At 39.8% G+C, this 12,179-nt stretch overlaps 1 protein-coding gene across 1 annotated transcript; it reads right to left on the bottom strand.

Annotated features, from left to right (window-relative positions):
• Positions 1-386: 386 nt before the first annotated feature.
• Positions 387-1,796, bottom strand: RETNLB (resistin like beta). Its single transcript, XM_054577237.1, has 3 exons — positions 1,675-1,796; positions 1,120-1,199; positions 387-514 (listed from the first exon to the last, which is right to left on the bottom strand). The coding sequence occupies exons 1-3, from the start codon at positions 1,794-1,796 to the stop codon at positions 387-389; spliced, it is 330 nt and encodes a 109-aa protein (XP_054433212.1).
• Between the last annotated feature and the right edge of the window lie 10,383 nt (positions 1,797-12,179).

Genomic DNA, 12,179 nt, shown 5'->3' with positions numbered 1-12,179 from the left:
CTGTGGGCCACAAAGACATCCGTGTTATTTTCTTTCTTTGTACCTCTACTGCCAAGCAAAGTGCTTGGCACAAAGTGAGTATCCTTTTGTTAAATATTAAAAGAACTATATTGTCCATCTCAGTTTCCCCCATTTTCCTCATATTTTTCCTAATCCTTGCTAAGATAGAGTTATTGGGATGCTAGAAACAGTTTCTGGGTAGAGGAGTCCAAAGCCAGAAGTGGTAACATCAAAAATATGTACACAGAGAGATGTAAAAGTTGCCTTTACTACCAAAGAAGCTGTGTTGTAACAAATGAAGGGGCAGTTTGAGTCAGGTTTCCCATTTGGGGTCATGTTTTTATCCCAGTCATGGCCACATAGTTGGGTACTCATTCTTGTCCTTCTCAGGTCAGGTGGCAGCAGTGGGCAGTGGTCCAGTCTACCTTGCTGCACTGGCAGTGGCACATGGTTTCCCCCCGGATATCCCAAGAGCCACAGGCATAGCCACAAGCACAGCTGGTGACAGTGGTCCCTGCATGGGCATGTGAGACAAGGATGTTGGAGTCTGGAGATTTTGAGAGGAGGAAGGTCCACCCACAACCATCTTTCATCCCTGCATGGCCCAGGAGTAAATCTAGGTTTTGTAGGGACTAAAGTTAATTTAATTGTGAAGGTCCTCTTCAAGAAAAAAAAAAAAATACTAAAACCAGTTTTGGTATATGACCATGGAGAAGATCTGTGAAAGTGAAGGACCTAGGCGTTTCTGTTCCTTCAGATTCATGGTAAATGCACCTCATGCTGCTGCTTCTATCTATCAAAATAGAGCAATAGATTGAAAAAGGGAGATAAATGACAAGGGACTTGGTAGGTGATAGAGCTATAACAGGACAATTGAGAGGAAGGGCTTACACATTAGGTCATGGAAGGATGGTAGGAAAGGAAGTGGCAGAAACCCAAGATCCCTCAGTAGCTTCCTGAAGGGAAATGAGAATGGGTGAGCCATCTCTGGGAGCCAGGAGTCAGGACTCAGCTGTGAGCGAATACCAATGTGGCTAGAGGGACAGTGAAAGTGCTGAGGATAGACAGGGGAAGGCATACGGCATTTTTCCCACCATCCCTCCTCATGGCGTTACTCACCTGCAGGGCAGGAGGCCAGTTTGCCAGAGCTGGTGATACTGGTACAAAAGATCTTTGCTGGGGGAGAAGGATTGAACTCCGAGTAGGAGAGAAGAAAGGATATTGCCCATGATCTCCGTTTCCCATGATGCTCTTCTAAATCCCCTTCTTCCTTAGAGATGTCCCTGTGTCCATAATCAGGCTACTAACTAGTGTTAGTGTTTCATTTCCTCATTTTTAAAATGAAAGTAATCGTTGTAATTACCTCAGAAAGTGAAAATTAAGTGAAGTAATCTATATAAGGCTTTTCATCATACCTCATTCATAATGAGTATTCATAAATTATTGTTATCTTCCTTCTCCTCTCCCTCATCACCATCAATCTCATTATCATCAAGGAAACCCAAACTTTCAGCCAAGAGTCCAAAAAGGGATAGGGTAGTCGGAAAGCCCTGAGCAGGAGTCTTGGGCTGGAGCGGACTGATTAGAGGTTGGGATCTGGGGATGAGACAGAGGGGAAGCTAGGGTTTAAAAGTAGGAGGCATGATCAGGGGTGCAGATTCCTGTCAGTTACCCAGACCTTGGAGAGCTTCATTTATCTTTGTATCCACAATGGAGTCTAAGGAACACTGGGTGCTCCCTGCACTCAGCTGGAGAAGGAAGATGGGTACGAGAAGGCAGCAAGAAGTAGGCTTCATCCTGTAGAGAGGCAGTGTCCTGGGGCTGGGAGGAAAGATTGGAAAGAAGCTGAGATCTCTTAGCTCCTGTGATTGGGAAATAAGGGAGAAGAGAATGTGGAGTCTCAAGGTAGTGCACATGGAGAAATGGCAGAGTCCATATGGAGTCTGGATTTCTCTAAGAAGTTTGGAGAAGCAGGGAAGGTGGCTGCACAAAAGACTCACTTACCAAAATAATCAGAAAAGTTCCGCAAAGACTCTTCAGGCAAGGATGTTTTATAGCTCATGGTGTTGACCTGGGCACCCTTTAACACACAAGCATGGACACACATACAAAGACACTCCCTTGTATTTTCAGAGAACTGTGCCAGCTGGCGTGTGCCACAGAACAGTGGTAAACTTTGTTTGCTTTTGTTCTGCCACTTAAGTGTCAAGGGGAATTCCCCTGCTTTTCAGTTCCTCCCTCTTTTCTTCTTGGCCACATGATGAGGCCAGCGCCTGGACTTTCTGTTGAGTGGCCCATATTATAAGCCTCTTGTTTGATTCTTTATCAGTAAAAGTTATTTCATGGTCTGCTGACCTCTTAAGACATCATTTCATTGTCCCTGGCTAATCCCATCTGTGGGAAACTAACAGAAAATCTGTTGACCACTGATTTACAGACAAGAAAGAAGAGTACTATTTACTTAATGAGAAGCCTGGTGCTGGATTCCAGAGTTCTTTAGGAGGCTCACAAGGGTCATTACCAACCTGGCTTTTTCCCCTTTTCTTTACCATTCTCAATTTATTGGCTTTCCGTCCTTGATCTTGTCTCATTGTGGTCACAAGGGGGCAGGCATCACATTGTCAGCGGAGACCCTGAGCAGGGAGGGAGGACTGGAAAACCGCCATTCTCTGAGGGTTTCCCTTTCATTTTGGAAGTAAGACTTTCCTCTAGAAGCTCAAGCAGATTTTTTGCCTACATTTCATTGTTCAGTTCTGGGTCATGGGACTTCCTTTTCCACCATGTATGGCTGAGAAATCAAGTAGGGACTTCATAATCCTTATTTAAGGCCCCTGGGCCCAGATGTGTTTAAGAGCTCAGAATTTTTTCAGGTTTTAGAAAGGAGAAAAGTATAAATTATGTATACTATGCTATACTACTAAGCAGGTTGAGGAAGCATCCTGTAATCAAACATGTTAATAAATCTCCTGCAAAAATGTATGAATATTCACGAAACACATGATAAAGACCATAAATAGCCTGAGACCAGGCCATGTCAGGTTTCGCTGCCAAAAGACTTAAGTTTCAAACTTAGGGAAAATATTTTAGGCTCACAGAGACTTTAAGATTTTGGAATAATGAATAAAGGATTGAATCTCATGATTCAAGAGCAAGATGAGGAATCAGAGGCCAGATATTGGAGGCAGGCAGAGGTGGAAAGCCTGGCTCTGCCCCTGCGCTTCCAGGTTCGCCCCCGCCCCTTCCCTGGAGATGGCCTCTGAGACAGAGTTATTTCTTCTACCAATCTCTTTTGGGAAACTTTGAGAGTGGGGCTCAGTGATGGCAGCAAAAAGGCAAGGATACTTTCTTAATTGCCAGTTAGAAGGTGAAGGAAGGGCTGATTGAGGAGAGCAAGAAGGAGCACAGACTTGGATTTGGTATAGAAGTTGGGTAGATTAATATATTGGTTAATTCAATGACTATTTATACAACTTCTCTGTAGCACTTCTAGCTCTGGTGACTCAGCAATGGGCAACATAGGCAAAGCCCTTGCCCTTTTGAGACCACATTGTAATGTGAGAGATAAATATGTCATATGTCTTATATTTAAAAATTCCCTGAAAAAAAGAAATCAAGGCAAGTGTGTACTGTTGTACATAATGCATTGTGTTCAGGAACAGCATCTCAGAAAAGGTGACCTGTGAGCAATGACCTGGTGAGGTGTGCAGTGAGACAAGGGAAGAGCTGGAGCAAATTCCAGGCTATGGTGCAAACCCGTGTAAAGAGCCTACGGCAAGGACATGTTTGGCATGTTGCAGGAATAGGTACAAAGGCAGTGTGACCAGAGTAGTGAACAGGGAAAAGAAAAGTTAGAAAAGAGGTAAAAAAAAAAAAAAAAAATTACAACCAAGGCCAGATTATACAGGGCTTGTGAAACCAACGTAAGGGTTTTGGACTTTATTGTAAACTTGAAAGGTAATTACTGGAGTGTTTTTCTCATGAGACTAACACAAGATGATTTATGTTTTATTAAGCTTACTAAGGCCCCTGTTGTGGAAGAGAAATTGGAGGAAAAACAGGTAAACCAGGAAACCAGGCAGTGGGTTTTTGCAGATTTCCAGTTCTCAGATGGTGGTCAGGGAAGGAGTGAGAATTGGATGTGTTTCAGTTAGATATAGAAGGCTGAGCCTCATTAGGGTTCACTGATGGACAGGCTGTGGGGTGGAAGGGAAAGAGAGTAGAGAAAGATGAAGGCTATGTTCTGAACAACTTGCTGAAGACCGATGCTACTTACTGAAATGGGGACTCCTGGGGAAAGAGTATATATCACAAGAATGTTAAATCTCATTTTATGATGATCAACTTAATGTGCCTATTAGACATCCAGACAGAGATGTAGCATAAGGAGTTGGGTATACAAGTTCAGGGTTCAGGGGAAATGTGAAAGTCAAAGATACAGATTTGAGAGTAATCTACACACACATGGATATAATAGCATACAAAATAAAAAAGAGAGAGAGAGAAATCAAGCCGTGGTCAGGTGGCTCAACTGGTTGGAACATCGTCCCTACATCTAAAGGCTGTAGGTTCGATTCCCAGTCAAAGCAACTGTCTAGGTTGCAGGTTTGATCTCTGGTCGGGATGCGTGCAAGAGGCAACTGATCCGATGTTTTTCTCTCACATCAATGTTTCTCTCTCTCTGTCTCTAATTAGTAAAATAAATATTAAAAAAGAGAAATTAAAAACAGGTGAGGGTTCAAACAAAGAAAACAATAGACTGGGAAGTGGATGACTAGAAGGACATTGGTTTACAAATATGAATTGAGTTGCACTGAATAATGAGTTTGTTGAGAATGGCAGGGAAAGAGAAGAGAACAGGGTCACACAAGAGTGTTCTTAAACTGAGCCTGGACGGCAGGGATAGTGACCATCACCTGGCTAACACTTGTAGTCAGTGGTATGCCTAGTGTATTTGACACTCAGAGGGGATCGTTTTGTTTTTTTTTAATCCTCACCCAAGGGCATGCTTATTGATTTGAGAGTGGTGGGGATGGAGGGAGGGAGAGAAGGAAAAAAGCATCAATCAGTTGCTTCTCGCACAAGCCCACAGGGACTGAACCCACAACCCAGGCATATGCCCTGACCAGGAATCCAACGTGAGACCTTCTGGATTATAGGATGATGCTCCAACCAACTGAGCAACACCAGCCAGAGGGAATCACTTTTAACACCTGTGTCCTTTATATAACAAAATTATTTCCAGTGATTATCATGCAATGATCAGTAATAATCATTATTTTTATTCATTATCTGGTGTTAAAATAAAAAATAACTATTAAAAGAATGAATGTGAATTTTAAATATTGCTTAACATTTAGTATAATGTTTTTGTGTGAACTAAAATTTACATTTACCAAACAAAAATATTATACTTCTCAGTTTTGCATGCCCTTTGAATTTATATTTTGAACACAAACTCTTCATAATCATATAGAATGACCCAATTGATGTAATTCAGGCTCTGTTAATTTGTCTTTACAATCTCTGGGCTGTCACTGCTTATTCAGAATCTCTTATTTAACTGCAATAATATGCAGTGGCATAGGTATTGGTGACACAAATGTTAACTTGAATATTTCTAAACTGTTTAAGAACTAACTTTAAAAACGAAGACATATAGCTAAGGTTGGGTATGTGGGGCCCACTAAATAAGTGTAAGTTCTGAGAATTAAATTCCATGTAGAATACAATGCTTATTAAAAGATAAGTACTAAAAATTGCTAATTTGAAGTTTATAGGACATTATCAAAATTCTACAGTAATCACAGCAATTGTTTAGACCAGTGTTTTGGGGGAAAAGTATTTTACCACTGACATTATTTAGAATTGCCAGTGTATGATAATAATAAAAATCAAGTTGACTGTTATGCAGATTTATTGTTGCTTTTAAATTTTCTATAGACAATGCACTGTGCTTTGAGTCTGCAGGCCACCCTTGGTAGTCTCTGCTTATGGTATGAGGATGTTGCCTGGAATCAGCCACTGCCTGGTAGAGCTTCCACCTCAACGTTCCTGGACAATGTTTAGAAAATCTTATACAGAGAGGAAGGAGGAAAGATATTTGCTCCTTCAACATGTGTAGATAAACTAAGTGAAGTCTTTAAACATTTTTCTCTCCCTAGAGCTATCCCCTTCCTAAGAGTGCACTCCTTTCCTAATGACCCACATGTGGAGGTATAATTTTTTATCTTTCTTACCTCCATTTCCCAAGCCAAGCCATTTTCCACTGATTACTTTGTATTTTATTTTATTCTATATAAATAAAATTTGAAAAGTTGGTAGCATAGGGAAGACGCTGCAAAAAGAAACAACATAAATATGGCTAAAAGTAACTGGACAATTAAAACAATAAAGGTATGAAAGACGAGCCTGGGGCTAACAGCATTGTCTGCTACAGGAAAGGGTTAGGCCAGTGCTGTTTTCCTTTGACTTTCTTTGTACACAGGAGCTGGGATCTTCAATGTGGAACCCTCATGGTACAAAAGGTGATCCATTGGGTAATAAGAAGTAAATAGCAGAGCTTTTATTTTTATTTATTTTTTCTTATTCTTTAATATTTTCTTTTCTTTGAACATATGCCTAATTTCTGAAAACCCATGGTGCATCTGAAAAAAATAATAAGAAACCAAGAAAATCAAGAGCCACAGGAAGCTTGCACATGTTTCAAACAGAAGTTTCCAATTCTCTTTTTGCTAGAGTTGGTGAGCTCTCTGATGAAACTCTGAATGAAGTATTGCTATTTCATCTTGTGGATTTATATACTTTAGTATATGAGAAATCACTCAAGTTGGTATTAGATGTAAAAAGTGAGATGCAGATAAAAATTGAGAAGCTTACCTGCCCTGAACAGAAATTAATCATGGATTTTCTTGGAGATAGAGCAAAATGTCCCTCAAAAATTATCTTGAAATGTGCTCAAAGTTTATATAGGTACATGATTAACACTGTCAAGTACTGTATCATTAAGCAGGGGGGAAAATGATTCTTTAAAACTTGATTAGTTGATGCTTTCAATTAGCTCTGAAAACATACAGGTTCCTTACTCATCAAGGTTCCAATCAGGCACAAGTTAGTTAAAAGAAGAATATTTGCAGCCCTGACTTCTGTGTCTCAGTTGGTTGTGTGTTGTCCTGCAAAGCAAGAAGTGGTTGGTTTGATTTCTGATTAGGGCACACACCCAGGTTGCAGGTTTGGTCCCCAGGCCTGATGCATATGAGAGGCAACTGATCCATATTTCTCTCTCACATCAATCTTTCTCTCCCTCTCTTTCTCCCTCTCCCCATATCTCTAAAAATAAAACAAATAAAACCTTTAAAAACTCCAAATTTGCATTCCAATAGCCAAGGATTGTCCTGAATAACAGAGTGATTAGATTTGTCCAAAGCTGTTGTCCTTTTGGATGCTGGGAATATCAAATGAAGACAACATTATGTTCTTGTTATTATTTATTGTAAAGTTAGTTATGGTAACACTTGGATGATAGATTCAGCTGTTGAGTGTGGAGAAAAGCAGAGGCAAGAGACAGAGATACTGGGTGAAGAATACTTACAAGATAGAACACTGGGAAGGGGATAATGAAAACAGAGCTGGAGAAGGAGATAATAGAGAAGAGTAAGTGAAAAGGATGAGGATGAGCATGGTGGGAGCTAGAGGAGCCACAGACATGTGGATTTTCCTGGAAGTATATAGCGTTTCAGTGGAGTGGTTTAACAGTGACATAGGTCATACCCGCATCAACAGATTCATCCTGGAATCACCGGCCATGACAGCCATCCTAGCTCTGTGCTCTTTTCCCCACCTGTTTATTCTATATCTCTGCCTGTGTGTGATTAAGAAAGAAGATGGGTCCAGGGGAAGATTGAGAGGAACGATTGTAGAAGAAGACACAGCCCCATGCCCAAAAGGAGGAGATGAAAGGTAGTGGGCTACTGAAAAGTCTTTTGGTAATATTGCTCTTGCCATATTCCTGGGAGTGGATGCCAAGCCACTTTGCTCTCAAATCAGTGGTTTTTCTGAAATAACTGCTAAATAACTGTTGTTAAATGGAAGGTAGGGTGATCTCTCTACAATATCTCAAGCAGCTTAGAAACCACAAAATTCTATTCTTCAAAGCTATAAGAAAGCTGAACTAATCAGGGACAAGCTGGGAGGCCAGAACATACCTGTATACATGTCTTTCTATCTCTCTATCTCTATATGTATATATTGAAAGACAAATAAAACCTATGACAAAGCTTACAACAAAATTTATTTGCATATAATTTAGTACCATAATTTTTGTTGTGCTATCTGATAATTGGTAATATATGATAAACAGCTGACATACATGATTAATATATATGGCTTTGCAGAGCCTAATCAAGTTTTTGGGTTTTGCTTTCTATGTATTTGGCCAGCTATAATAAAAGTCCACATTGATGACATTTCTTGATACCAGGTTCTGTATAATTCTCATCATAATCACTGAATTAAATGTAACTGGTAAATCATCTGCATGTACCCAGAAATAGAACATGATTGGGGAACATCTTGCTATTTTTTAATTCACTCTGCTCTCGAGATTCCTGGAATGCAGAACTAATCACTAGGAGAAGGGAGGCACATTTATCAAGGGGCCAAAGAGATTTCTGAGAGAAAAAGGATAGAGAGTCCAACACATTGACTTTGAAGTTCAAACTCTTTAGACTCTTATGTTTAGATCAGACTTTCATGACTGAGATGATTCTTTAGACTCAAAGTTAGAGGATTGAGATGGTCCTGATTGAGTTCTGAAAACACAGAAGGACACCACGATCCCAAATATGAACTCATTATGGAGGAAGAGGGAGTCTGGATTGGGTGGCCTGCTCCACACCAGAAATTAGTTTCACAGTGAAGGCTGGTTCTGGAAAAGCCTGTGGCAGGCCCAGGAATCCTCTTTGATATTGGTCATGATGAGAACAAACAACTTGGAAGATTCTGGATCGGGCTGCTTAGCTTAAGTTATGCTTTGGGGGAAGAAAATGGCATGTTTCTGACTTCTTTAATTCTTACTAGTAGAGTAAACTAAATGCCACAAACACCTTAAAGTGCAAGAGCCTCACTATGGGCACATCATAGATTCATTATCTGCATAATTAGACATGAGCAGATGTTTGTTCTCTGGCTAGTTGCTTCTTTTAGCAAATGTCTGATGCCTTACAAGATTTTAAGTTGCTTTGGAAGAGTAATTTCTTATTCTTTTCTATACCTTCAGCACCCAGTGTTCGGGATTTTGTGGGTGTTAGCAGTTGTTGGCTGGTTGGTGAATAAATAAATGGATGAATGTTAGCCCAATAATTTATTTTACCTTTTTATAGTGTTCTATCCTGCCTCAACCTGAGGGCCAAACTAGAGTTTCTCATGATGTTGAAATATGCCATGAGGATTCTGGACCTTTTTACATTTTTAAAAAGACAGTCACTGAGTTAAGGTTGAACGGGGTCAATCCTGGCATAGCCCAAGCAGTAATGGGTTGCCCAGTCTCCCTGGTTCTCAAACCCCATGTTTCCTCATCTAGCTCCACATAGACATCCAGCTAGCATTAACTTTTTACACCTTCCTGACCTATCTCTGATGATAAAATTATTTCTAGCTTCCTTTCCCCACCTCTCTCTGTCATTCCTTGAGTCCATAACTTTTTACCTTTCTCTTTTCCTCCACCTAACTTTTCCATCCTGCATTCCTTTCTGCCCTCCTTCACGCCTTCTCTTCCTTCCTTCCTTTCTTTTCCTCTGCCTCACCAGATCTGGTCTCTTTGACTGGTGAGCTATAATTCATGTTACCAATTTTAAGCACTTAACATTTACAGTTTACTTGTCTATAGGAAAAAGACTAATATGATGGAAAGGGTTTTCCATTAAGACTCCTTCTCCATATTCTCCCATTGATATTTTCCAGAAGGAGAGACAAGCAAATGGCTAATGAAAGTGGAGAAAATGTGAAGCATTATTAATTGACAATGATATAATTCAAATAGCTCTGAATGTCAGTTTTCACCTCTCAGGTTCACCAGGGTTAAGAAAAAGGAGAAAACAAGGATTTCTTATATTCTTTACCTGGAAACATAAAATTATTTTGCATTAAAAATTTTTTTAAAAAATTTTCTTATTGTTCAAATATATTTGTCTCCATTTTCCTGCCACCATTTTCCTCTGCCCCACTCACGTCCATCTCCCACCCTCAATCCTTCCCCACTTTGGCTTTGTCCTTGGGTCCTTTATACATGGTCCTTGACTTGACCCTTCCTCTTCTTGTCCCCATTACCCCCTCCCTCCTTCCTTCTCATTACTGTCGGTTTCTTTTTTCTTTCAATGTTGCTGATTATATTTTCCTTGCTTGTTTGTTTTGTTGATTAGGTTCCACTTATAGGTGACATCATATGGTATTTATCTCCACCCCCTGGCTTATTTTGTTTAGCATAATACCCTCCATTTCCATCTATGCTGTTGTGAAGAGTAGTAGCTCTTTCTTTCTTTCTGCTGTAAAGTATTCCATTGTGTAAATGTACCACAGTTTTTTTATCCACTCATTTATTCATGGGCATTTAGGTTGCTTCTAGCACTCGGCTATTGTAAATTGTGCAGCTATGAACATTGGGGTGCATAGGTTCCTTTGAATTGGTGTTTTGGGATTCTTAGGGTATAATCTCAGCAGTGGAACCACAGGGTCAAAAGGCAGTTTCATTTTTAGCTTTTTGAGGGAATTCCAAGCTGTTTTCCACAGTGGCTGCACCAGTCTGTGTTCCCACCAACAGTGTACTAGGGTTCCCTTTTCTCCACAACCTCGCCACCATTTATTGTTTGTTGATTTGTTTATGATGGCCATTCTGACTAGTGTGAAGTGGTATCTCATTGCGGTTTTAATGTGCGTTTCTGTAATGAATAGTGATGCTGAGCATCTCTTCACATGTCTCTGGACCCTCTGTATGTCCTCCTGGAGATGTGTCTGTTCAGGAGCTTTGCCCATTTTTTAGTTGGATTGTTTGTCTTCCTGGAGTGGAGTCATGTGAGTTCTTTATATATTTTGGAGATCAAACCCTTGTCCGAGGTTTCATTGGCAAATATATTTTCCCATATGGTTGGCTCCCTTTTCATTTTGCTGATATTTTCTTTAGCCACGCAAAAGCTTCTTATTTTGATGAAGTCCCATTTGTTTATTCTTTCCTTTGTGTCTCTTGCTCTAGGGGACATATTGGTGAAAATGTTGCTGCGTGGAATATCTGAGAGTTTCCTGCCTATGTTCTCCTCTAGGATTTTTATGGTGTCATGACTTATATTTAAGTCTTTTATCCATCTTGAGTTTATTTTTGTGTATGGTGTAAGTTGGTGGTTGAGTTTCATTTTTTTGCACGTAGCTGTCCAGATCTCCCAACACCATTTGTTGAAGAGGCTATTTTTATTCCATTTTATGCTTCTGACCCCTTTGTCGAATATTAATAGACCACAGAGACTTGGGCTTATTCCTGGGCTCTCTATTCTGTTCCATTCATCTATGTGTCTGTTCTTATGCCAGAACCAGACTGTTTTAATTACAGTGGCATTTTAATGTAGTTTGATGTCAGGTATTGAGATCCCTCCTACTTTGTTCTTCTTTCTCAAAATTGATGCAGCTATTTGGTGTCATTCATTGTTCCTTTTAAATTTTTGAAATGTTTGTTCTATATCTGTGAAATATGTCATTGGTGTTTTAATAGGGAGTGTGTTGAATTTTTTACAGGAGGTCTTTGGCAGAATATCTCAAAATTTTAGAATACAAATTTCTTTTGACCCAGCAATTCTACTTTATGAACTTAGTCTTTTAAGTATATTTTATTGGTTATGCTATTACAGTCGTCCCATTTTTTTCTCCCCTTTAGTCCCTACACCATGCACCTGCCCACACCAGCATTCCCCCTTCTAAGTTCATGTCCATGGGTAGTACATATGAGTTCTTTGGCTTATTCATTTTCTGTACTATTCTTAACTTCTCCATGTCTATTTTGTACCTACCATTTATGCTTCTTATTTTCTGTACTTTTTCCCCCTCTCCCTCTCTCTTTTTGCTTATAACTCTGCATGTGATCTCCATTTCTGTGATTCTGTTCTTGTTCTAGTTGTTTGCTTAGTTTTTGTTTTTGTTTT

The sequence above is a fragment of the Pteronotus mesoamericanus genome, unplaced genomic scaffold (genome assembly GCF_021234165.1).
Source record: "Pteronotus mesoamericanus isolate MK-2021 breed Mesoamerican mustached bat unplaced genomic scaffold, CSHL_Meso_final contig_42, whole genome shotgun sequence".
Classification (NCBI taxonomy): domain Eukaryota; kingdom Metazoa; phylum Chordata; class Mammalia; order Chiroptera; family Mormoopidae; genus Pteronotus; species Pteronotus mesoamericanus.
The sequence above is the reverse complement of the archived record's forward strand: the minus strand, read 5'-3'. Positions and strand labels throughout refer to the sequence as shown.